The 10,579-nt window shown below is 34.1% G+C and overlaps 2 protein-coding genes across 2 annotated transcripts; both read left to right on the plus strand.

Moving 5' to 3' along the window:
• The first annotated feature begins 230 nt into the window (after nucleotides 1-230).
• LOC7472360 (ubiquitin carboxyl-terminal hydrolase 25) lies at nucleotides 231-6,218 on the plus strand. The gene is made up of 9 exons (XM_024581245.2): nucleotides 231-839; nucleotides 924-1,392; nucleotides 1,467-1,542; nucleotides 1,664-1,756; nucleotides 3,799-3,885; nucleotides 3,995-4,776; nucleotides 5,204-5,332; nucleotides 5,604-5,740; nucleotides 5,854-6,218. Exons 1-9 carry the CDS (start codon nucleotides 647-649, stop codon nucleotides 5,859-5,861), a joined length of 1,974 nt encoding a protein of 657 aa, XP_024437013.1. The 5' UTR covers nucleotides 231-646; the 3' UTR covers nucleotides 5,862-6,218.
• Nucleotides 6,219-7,750: 1,532 nt separating this feature from the next.
• On the plus strand, nucleotides 7,751-9,339 carry LOC7491027 (probable glutathione S-transferase parC). Its single transcript, XM_002316837.4, has 2 exons — nucleotides 7,751-8,512; nucleotides 8,827-9,339. The coding sequence occupies exons 1-2, from the start codon at nucleotides 8,198-8,200 to the stop codon at nucleotides 9,172-9,174; spliced, it is 663 nt and encodes a 220-aa protein (XP_002316873.1). The 5' UTR covers nucleotides 7,751-8,197; the 3' UTR covers nucleotides 9,175-9,339.
• The last annotated feature ends 1,240 nt before the right edge of the window (nucleotides 9,340-10,579 follow it).

Genomic DNA, 10,579 nt, shown 5'->3' on the forward strand with positions numbered 1-10,579 from the left:
GTTGTCACTTTAGGTTTTGTTCTTAAGAAATCCCAAACTGGAGGTAATAAATACATTGATCATTTCACCCTTTACATGGATATAGAGTTCAAGACTATATAAATAACAAGTTCAAATCATAGAAAAAGAAAGAAAAGAAACAGCATCAGATATTTTCATTAAAAATAAAAGATTAATTGAGAAAATAAAAAAACTGCAAGTGAGTGAATAAGAGAGTCCCGGACCCCGAAATATCAAAAACAAAGGGAGGGGTAAACCCTCGAAAACCAGAGAGAGAGAGAGAGAGAGAGAGGAGAAAAAGAAAAAAAGAAAAAAAAAAGAAGCCTTTTTTCGGGTTTGGTGATCGTGGCCTGCTGCCTCTGCAGCTTCTTCCTCCCTTTAAAAAATGCCTCAATTTTTAATTCCAACCCTTCCCCTCCTAGTCAATAATCCCTAATTCTTTCCTTCTTTGGCCTACCCTAAAAATATAAAGAAAGAAAAGCAAAACGAAAATAACTTAGATTCGTCTCGTCTCGATTCGATTCGATTCGTTTCGATGCGATTCGCCTTCTCACGGCGGCTCTGGTGGTGGTTGACGACAAGAATCGACATCGTTTCAAATGAAGAGGAAGAAACAACATCATCAATTACGTTTTGCTATTAATGAATGGGCGGGTTTCAGCTGCAAAAATTGCAAATGAGTTGGCAACCGAGTTTGCTTAGTCAAAAACGAAAAAATGGTCCTCCTTTAGGGTTAAAGAATCTCGGCAACTCTTGTTATCTCAATAGCGTCCTTCAGTGCCTCACTTACACTCCTCCTCTCGCTAATTTCTGCCTGCGCCTCCAGCACTCCTCTCTCTGTAAGCAATTTTCACTTTCAATTTCTGCGCTCTCTCTCTTTTTTCTCTCAATATTTTTGTTAATTTCTTAAAGACTTTTTCAAGGTGATTCCGTTGCTAACGGAGATAGAAAGAGAGACTGTCCGTTTTGTATTCTCGAAAAACGGATAGTCCGTTCACTCAGTTTGGATCTCACGCTTGACGCGCCAGCTAAGATTCAAAGCTGTTTGAAGATTTTTGCTGAGCATTTTCGCTGTGGACGACAGGAAGATGCTCACGAATTTTTGCGGTATGTGATTGATGCGTGCCATAATACGTGTTTGCGTTTGAAAAAACTCAGAAGGAAAGGGATTGAGAACGGTGGTGGTGGTGGTGTGAGTGTGGTTAAGGAGATATTTGGAGGTGCATTGCAAAGTCAAGTGAAGTGCTTGTGTTGTAATTATGAGTCGAATAAAGTTGATGAGATTATGGATATCAGTTTAGATGTTCTGAATAGTTATTCGGTAAGAGATGCAATGCAAAAGTTTTTTCAGCCAGAGGTTTTGGATGGGAATAACAAATACAAATGCGAAAAGTGAGTATTTTAATTTATTTGTTCTTTTTTGTGTTTGTTGTTGCTGTTGTGTTTGAGAAACGTTGCTTGTTTAGATGTCAGAAACTAGTGGCAGCTAGGAAGCAAATGTCAATACTTCAAGCGCCAAATGTTCTTGTTATCCAACTGAAGGTGGGTTTTAACTTTCCTTGATCCTGTTCTTCTTGTTGTTATTTAGGTTTTTGGTGTTTAAAGTTGGTTGTGTTGCTGCTTTTGAGTAATGAGAGTTATTGTTGGATTTTGGTGTTTGCAGAGATTTGAGGGCATATTCGGAGCGAAGATTGATAAGGCCATTGCATTTGAAGAAGTTTTGGTTCTTTCAAGCTTCATGAGCAAAACAAGCCAGGTACTGATGATTTGATGGGTTCAATCAGTCTGTTGAGTAGATTTGCGTGGTTGGACTTGGGTTCTTTACGATGAGTATAGTTTGTTATAAATGCACTTCTCATTGTTTGATATGTACAATCTTTCTGACAACACACATTGACCATGTTTGAAATTAAATTAAGTAAACTATTAGACTCGCAATTTCTTGATGATGGAGTGTAAACTGTAGGTTATATCATTATCATATTTTTCACATCACCTTGAATTTACAAGATTCAAAATAATAATTAGTGGGTTCAGACTTCAGAACCAGGCTTTAGCTGGTAGAGTTGCATTTGCCTGAAACAGAAGGCTCTTGCAGTGGTTTCAAGTTTTGGATATCCTGTTATTTGCAGAATTGAAGTCTTAGACATCTTTATGCTAGACTCTGTCTTAAAACAGTGGAGTTCAGATTGAATGTGTATATAATGAGAATGGAAACACAAGCCCCTAGCCTGTCATGAGCGCCATTTTATGGATAAGACAAATGAGCACCATTTTCAAAAGCTCTTTGAAGTGTCCTTCCATGTGTTGTTATTTTCCATCTCTCTTCTTGAAATATTAAAGCAAGCAAAAACCAATCTGTGGTTCCATGGGCACCATTCATATTCCATTTGCTGTTGCACTGTCATAAAGAATGTTATTTCCAGCCTTCCTTTTTAATTGTTAAAAAGGAAGGCTGAAAAATAGAAGACTCCAATTAAAAAGGAAGGCTGAAAAATAGAAGACTCCTGCTATGCTGTGTATTATTTTTCAATTGTAATCTCCCTAGTCCCAACAACATCATGATACCTTAAATCATCTTCAACTCCTCTAGTACTGCCATTCAATTTTGTCTGCATGACTTGGCATCATAGCATGTCATAATGAATTTTGTTGATAGAGAGCATACAATAAATGAATGTGACTGTTTTCTTGCTCAACTTTCCACTTTTGTCATAAATTAATCCCTAAATCAATTGAAACTTATGTCTGAGACTGATAGAACCAATTTAGAGTGTCAAGCACAAATGATTCTGCCATTGATTTTCAATATCATCATTTGCAGAAACAACATGGGATAACAGTCCATTACAACTAGGGGATCTTCTGTTAAACTAGTTTGCTGGTGGTTTGTAGAATTCCTCCTATTAAGAGAGATTGTATGCCAAGCCATCGCTTCCCATGCTTCCACACTCCACCTCAATCACCATTTAGTTCTCTTTATTGCCCCATTCTGTTAGAAATTGAAAAAAGAATGAGGGCATTACAGCCTTTTGATGCTTTGAGACAAATAATTTTGAACTTAAGCAGAAGAGGACCATATTTTGTCAATGCTTTGAGCTTTTTAATGTAATTAATTGATCAGAACCTTATGCTGCATAAAGGCTGCTACTTTTCAGATAAAACTGAATGTGCTTTTACAGTAGAAAACAAAATTAACAGATATTACATCTGACCGAAAGACAAAATTCATTGTCTTAGCATGTGTGCTTTCTCTTTTGAGATCAATTAATTGGTATTTAAGTATCTTATTTATGATTTTTCTTTTAATTTACAAGATTTGGTTACTGGTGACAAATTGACAATAGAGAGAGATTTCAATTTGATGGTGACTGCCACCTCCCAACAAATAAGAAAAGGAACAATAAAACTATATAAAGAAAAAAGCTACCTGATTGGCACACATGTAATCCATAGTTTGCATTGACTTCGTTTTGTTTTCTTCCTTTTTTTCTTGTTTGTAATTAATCGTTATCAATATTTCCTCTGGCTGATTGTTCTCTCTCATGATTGCATATAAAAATGATAAGGCAGTACATATATTTTTTGGGGTCCCATGTTTATAGAAGAATTGATGGGAAGTCGAAGTACATTATGATATGTTAGTTAAAGTAATTTCTTTGATGCAATGCCTCATTTATGATTGAAACTCTAATGTTTGATGGAGCATAAGGTTCATCCTTACTATAGCTGTCTGTATCTTGCTATGGCATATTCTATATATATTTATTTCTCTCTTCCTTTTTTAATCCATCACAGGACCCACAACCTGAGTATAATCTTTTTGGTACCATTGTGCACTCTGGATACTCCCCGGAATCTGGACACTATTATGCATATATAAAGGTCTGTTTACTGGGTTTTTTATGTACTTCATTATTAATTTTGGTTTGTGCTAGTTATAAAAGCAGCAACTTAAATTGTTATTGATGTTATTTCATTGTTGTGTGTGCAGGATGCAATGGGTCGGTGGTATTGCTGCAATGATTCATACGTGACACTCTCTACCCTGCAGGAGGTCTTGTCAGAGAAGGTCTATGTTCTCTTCTTTTCTCGTACTAACCAAAGGCCAGCATCCGCTGCCTCCTCTTTTGCTTCCTATGGAGTAAAATCATGCGAATCAAATGGATGTGTGGAATTTAAAAGTTCAAAGGGTGCTGTTCCTCTGAAAGCATTGCCCACAAAACCACAAGTTGAACAATCTTCAAAAAAGGATATTTCAGCCATGTCTAGGATTGATAGAGTGCCTTCAAGCCCACCGGTAAAGTCTAGCATTTGTGGGAACTCTGGATCCAAAAGTACCCCTCTATCTGTTAATGGAAAGGTTGATCATCTGAAGGGTCAAAACAAGGGAATGAATGGGAATGTAAAAGAGACAGTTCATGTGGAGAAACATGACAAAGATGTGTCAACAGTAACAAGCAGTAACGGTTTTGAAAAGCATAAAAATGTTGATGCTGTAGAAGGTGAAAACTGTCATGCATTTGCAGCAGCAAGTGAAAATGGTCATTCTCAAAATGCTGCTTTTAATTCTGTAAAGCCCCTTGTCTGTGACAGTAATGGTACAACAAGTAAGGTGACAACAGGAAGAGTACATGATCACCTTGAATTGCAAAATGGCAGTATGAAGTGTTGTGCTGACATTTCAGGTTTGAAGAGAAAGCTAAAGGAGGACACCTCCATTTTGCTTGCACAGGATGCTCAATCTCTAGCCAAAATTGAAGAATTTAAAGAAGCGTATGTTACATTATACTTAATCTGTTTTGAAGTCTTATTTAAAACTGATTAACTTCTGTGGAATAACCTAAATTTCCCAATTTATATTGAAGTTTATTTTGATTGATTTGTGTTTATTAAATTGTGGTTGTGATTATTTAGTAATTTTAAACTCTCAAGTTAGATCCTGATTGTGACTAGCTGGATTGAAGCTGTGTTGGACTTTTAGATCTTAATACTAAAGCCTAGTATTCTGATGAATTTCTTTTGAAATCGTTTCATTGGTGAGCCATTTCATGAATCATTTGTTGAAACTGGATGTCGCTACATTAAACATTATTCGGGTAGTTGAATGTTAATTATTTGCTTGCTAACCATTTTGGTTAATCATCTTTACTTTTCTTACTATTTTTTTTGCTTGTTTGTGTGCTTCTATATTCTGTTTCAGCCTCAAGCAACAGGCATCTTTGATTTTGGGATCATGCGGTTTTTTTGATAAGGTTTATGATTTTATGCGTGCGAGAAAGAGGTTGTGTGTTCATGAAGCAGGAAACAAACCAAGTGGTACTGAATTAAAGTAAGTCTCATTTAGTTTGATTTTCTGTACAGTTTGATTTATGTTCAAAGCTTTGATGCTAGTAATTTCTCTTCATATTCAATGTCACCAGAGAAACATGCAAAGCCATTAGTAATGAGAGAAATTACTAGCATCAAAGTTTTGTAGTAAACTTGTGCCATTCTTGTCATGTTTCTCTGGTGGTTGCATGTTTTGTACAATGAAATAGAGTTATCTAAATAGGATTAATGTTATGGCTTTAAACTGGTGTTCCCTTTGTTCTGTAATGCAGGAAGTTGTTGATTGCAGATGCCAAGAGAACCTTTATTTCCCAAATACCCGAGTCATTGAAAGAGGACCTTGTCAAACGCCTCCAGTCATTTAGTCAAGAGAAACGGCATTCGTCAGCAGTTTTGGGGAACTCAACTGGTAATTGAGGGTTTTTTTTTTTTTTTTGGTTTTTCATTTATTTATGTGGAGTCTTTGTATCACAGTTTGGCTGGTTGCATGACCATAACTTTTCTGCTATGATATTTTTGCAGTCTCTTGATTTTGTAGCTGGAGGAGCTTGGTGTATAATCTGTATCACTAATTGATGTATTGACATAGATGCCAGTTCTTGAGATCATAGCTGGGTATCTGTTGTGGCCTGTATCTTTGAGCAATTGCTTGCAGTGACAAGAGGTCATTATCTTGTCTTTTTTATTCTTAATTGCGGCAATATGTTATACTGGTAGATGCACCATTGTTGGTGCTGAGAAGGCTGGGTTCAAAATCTTGCCAGAAATTTTCTTCCTTAAGGCTGTAAAGTTGGTTTTTGGCCGAGAACGAGTCAGAAATCCTATAGATTTTGTACCATACCTTTTTTGACTATATTTTAGCATAAAATCCTCATTTTATGGATGCATTGCATTTCTTTTAGTAAAAATGTGGCTGGATAGTCCTTGAATCCATACACTATCTATGAATTTGCCCTTAAAGCATGACATGGTTTTATTCCTTTAATTGCCCCCCGCTCCACCTTCTTTGATAACATTGATGCTTAATTAGCACATAGTTGTCTTTTTATTATTATTATTATTATTATTTTGGTTTGTCATGCATACATTTTGATCGCTTTTTTTTCTGGGATGTGCATCTGATCCGAGGGCATGGATCTGTTGTATGTTGGCTTGTTACACGCCTAAAATCCTTTTCAAATTAAACATTTTCCATGGAAGCTGAATATGAATCTGGATTCTGGAGGCAAGACGAAGTATCATATACTATCCTTATTTGGCGTTAGCAATTAGAGATGCGTCGAATATACAATGATCATGGGGAGTCACGGAGACCTAGAGCGACGTTGCAGGTAGCTGTCTTACTTTTGGCTAATCTATTTGGAAGAGTGATGTTATCATGCATCTAATTTTATTTAATTTTATTTTTTCATTTGTTGCAGATAGAAGTAAATAAAACTTAAGTGGAGGGATTATCTTAACTGATTACAGATTTATTATTACTTTTTTTTTTATGTCAGTTTCTATCAGTCAGGCATTTGATGATTATTTATTTTGTTGGGCACGTTAATCTGCATATCTTTGGCCCTGACATCATAATATTGATTTTAAAAAAATCTTGATATTTTTTAGTTTTAAATTAATTTATTTTTAGTTTTTTTAGATTTTTTATGTATGATGTTAAAAATAATTTTTTTTTTTAAAATATTATTTTAATATATTTCTAAAAACAAATACTTTAAAAAATAACTTATATTTTCAAATTGATCTTTTCTAGATGGATTAAGATCCTAAATACAGCAGGCCCGGTTTATGTTTTATTTGACATTTATGTTAGAACAATGGATGGTTTGCTTCAGAACCAAGCGAGGGCGTTGAAATTGGTACGAGGATACTAGTACTGTCAAAATGATAAAAAGAAAAGAAAAGAACACAAAAAATTATTTTAAATAAAATAAATAATAATTAAAGGAATGAGAATTAGATTTGATAGATAAAAAAAATTGAAGGGAGATGAAATTATAAAGTAATTTTATTTTTATAAATTATTAAAAAAAAATGAATAATAAAAAAATAAATTAAGATTAATTTTGAAGGAAAAATAAATTGAGGAATTGTTTGTAAATTACATGTGTCGCTCATTAGTGAAGGGGTTATTGAGATGATTTATATGCCACCTAGGAATACCATGTTTGATTGTTGGATGATGTTGCAGGTGTCATATTCATGCTCTAACATTACATGCTAACAGTTTTTTTAAACAATATTTATATTTGATATTATTAAATTATCATGTAGCCCCTGAACAAATTGAGGAGTCTCTTTTTGCAAGTTTAATAATCCTTTTGCTTTCAAGTGTATTGGCATTATTTTATTGTGCAAGAGACAAATAATAAAAATACTGTTTTCTTTAATGGCTCTTAGACCTTTTTTTTTTTAATATATATATTTTGGGGAAAAATCAACTTTCAAAAACGTAAAGCTGGAGGAAAAAAGATCTAGATGACAGAATTCGCATAAGCGGGTTTCGTTTGTACTCCCTGTTCTTTTCTGTTCTTTTTTTACCCTTCGATCCACAATGTCATTTGTACTCGACGTTTTCAAACACTACAAGAAAAATCTGAGATTGGATCTCCGGCATTGATAGCCACTTAGTCAAATTGTAACTAAGCCAAGACTTGTCCATAATCCAAAAGTATTTTGTTGCGTTCCCTGTCAAATTGCTAGGTCTTATGCAAGCAATGACGACCTTAAAATATTACAAGGTCCAAACTCCAGAAGTTTTTTGTTGCGTTCCCTGTCAAATTGTAAGTAAGCCAAGACATGCATGCATGGGAAAGTATTCAGTTATAAATATGGAAAGCGAATATGAAGTTGTGTGATAATAATGGCAGAAGAAGTGGTATTACTGGGTTTTTGGGCTAGTCCTTTTGCAATGAGGGTGAAAATTGCTCTGGCAGAGAAGGAAATAGATTATGTGTCCCGAGAACAGAATTTGTTCAACAAGAGTTCTTTGCTTCTAGAGATGAACCCTGTTTACAAGAAAGTCCCTGTTTTGATCCATGAAGGAAAGCCGATATGTGAATCACTCATCATAATTCAATATATCGATGAAGTTTGGAAACACAAAGCTCCTTTATTCCCCTCGGATCCCTGTGAGAGGGCTCATGCTAGGTTCTGGGCTGACTATGTGGATAAACATGTGAGCCATCCTTTTCTTTTCCTCTAGCTAGTTATTTTGTTCTCCTTTATTCAATATATCGATTTTGTTTTTTTTTGAAACCTTGTTTTTTCGGAAAATTTCCTCTTCTCTCATTGGAGAACATACTAGACATTAGGCATATGTAATGGAGGATGCTCTTCCTCCCTCTAACTTCTCATATATTGATTCCAAGATGCGAAGTTTTGAGACTTTCAAATTGGTAGCCTTGATTCTTAAGCAACTAATCACGTCAAAGATCAACACTTCACCTTTATAAAAACTGTCTGATGATAAAAATGAACGGGCATTTGCAGATTTTCCCAAACGCGCAGTTGTTATGGGCAAGAAAAGGTGAACGCCAAGAAGCAGCGAAGAAGGATCTCATAGAAAGCTTCAAAGCATTGGAAGGAGAGCTTGGAGACAAGCCCTACTTTGGGGGTGAGAGTTTTGGTCTAATAGACATTGCACTTATTCCCTTCTTCAACTTTTTCTACGCATTTGAGACCCTCGGAAGATTTTCCATGGAAGAGGAGTGCCCCGAGATCGTGGCATGGGCTAAGAGATGCTCGCAAAGGGAGACTGTTTCAAAGTCAGTAGTGCTCGACCAGCACAAAGCTTATGAATTTGTTTTGGAGCTCATGGCATGGCATGGGGTTAAGTGAGAGAGATAATCCGAACAATGAATTATACAAAGAGAGAGCGATTCTATTGAATAAAGCCTCTTTTTTTTTTTTCTTTTTTTTTTTCTATTTTCTGGGAGGGCTGATCTTTCTCTTTTAAAACTATTATAAACATATATTAATTTATATATGATTCTACCATCAAAATTGAATCGTACCTTGGCATAAAATGGGACAGTGTGTGTTTGTCCATAACGTCATTAAATTGTTCATAGCCTAATAAATATGGTCATCGAATATAACTAGAGAATTGCATTTGCCCTTGAACAAATAAATAATTTTGGACCTTCAAAATAGACAGCGAGCAGTGGATATTATATATATATTAAAAGATAAAAAGATGTTTTCTTGTGGAAATAGAATAATGGTAAATTTTGCTAATTCTATACTGTGTTTATTGTAGCGGTGATAAAATTATTATTTTTTTTTCTTTTTATATAAAAAAACAAGTTTTTCTTATAAATTTATTTTCTTTTATACTTGGTATTTTTATTATTTAACACTTGGCCTATTTATCATCATTCATTTTTCTTATCTTCATTTTTTATATATATATTTTTAGTGTTTTTTTTCTTTACACTTTTTTTTTGAAAAAAACATTATGGTAGAAATGGCACAATTGAAATTTTCTCCAAACTTTTTACCATAACGGTGGCAAATTTGTAATATTTGATTTTTTTAGAAAACAAGTTTTTCTTAAATTTTATCTTTTTATACTTGAAATTCTTATCATTTTACACTTACCTATTCATTATCATTTTTTTTCTTATAATTTTTTTTTGTAATATCTTTTTTAGTCATCATCTTCACAAAAAGACAAGACTAATGAGTTATAATTACATCAAGAAACCTTCAAATCAAAAGTTCACAATTTTCATTCTCTACTGCATATATATTTTCAAAGCATCTCTCTCTAAAAAGATACTTATTTAAGCATCGAAGAGTTTTCACCTCATCCAAAAAAGATCTTTTTACATGACCCATTAATCATTAAAGAATTGACCGGGAGTATATATATCTTTTGTAATTCCGTAAGCATAGTAAAACGACCAAAATGCTCTTAAAAGAAAAAAATTACCCTAAATGGTTTTTTTATCTTTTCACAATGATTTTTTTTTGTATTTATAAGGTAAATTGAGAGGTAATTTAGTATTTGACTAAATATAAAAAATAAAACACATGGTGAAACGCTTAAATACTCCTGTAATCCAACAAATTAAAATTGGCATCAAGAGACTTTTTTGTATTTTCACAATATCTTAGAGGGCTATACTTAATTTTTACAAGCTTAATTGAATGAAATCAAGGGCAAAATTGCAAGAAAATCAAAGTTTAAAAGCCAATTAAGGGTCAAAGTGAAGAAATTCAAGATCAAGGACTTGCCGAC

Source organism: Populus trichocarpa, chromosome 11 (assembly GCF_000002775.5).
Source record: "Populus trichocarpa isolate Nisqually-1 chromosome 11, P.trichocarpa_v4.1, whole genome shotgun sequence".
Lineage (NCBI taxonomy): Eukaryota > Viridiplantae > Streptophyta > Magnoliopsida > Malpighiales > Salicaceae > Populus > Populus trichocarpa.

What these genes read in the sequence shown, in the direction of transcription:
- LOC7491027 (XM_002316837.4), top strand. Translation starts at nt 8,198, where the DNA reads ATGGCAGAAGAAGTGGTATTACTGGGTTTTTGGGCTAGTCCTTTTGCA. An exon ending in CTGACTATGTGGATAAACAT is followed by an intron (nt 8,513 to 8,826) that starts GTGAGCCATCCT and finishes GGGCATTTGCAG; the next exon opens with ATTTTCCCAAACGCGCAGTT.
- LOC7472360 (XM_024581245.2), top strand. Translation starts at nt 647, where the DNA reads ATGGGCGGGTTTCAGCTGCAAAAATTGCAAATGAGTTGGCAACCGAGT. An exon ending in ACTATTATGCATATATAAAG is followed by an intron (nt 3,886 to 3,994) that starts GTCTGTTTACTG and finishes TTGTGTGTGCAG; the next exon opens with GATGCAATGGGTCGGTGGTA. An exon ending in CCAAGTGGTACTGAATTAAA is followed by an intron (nt 5,333 to 5,603) that starts GTAAGTCTCATT and finishes TCTGTAATGCAG; the next exon opens with GAAGTTGTTGATTGCAGATG.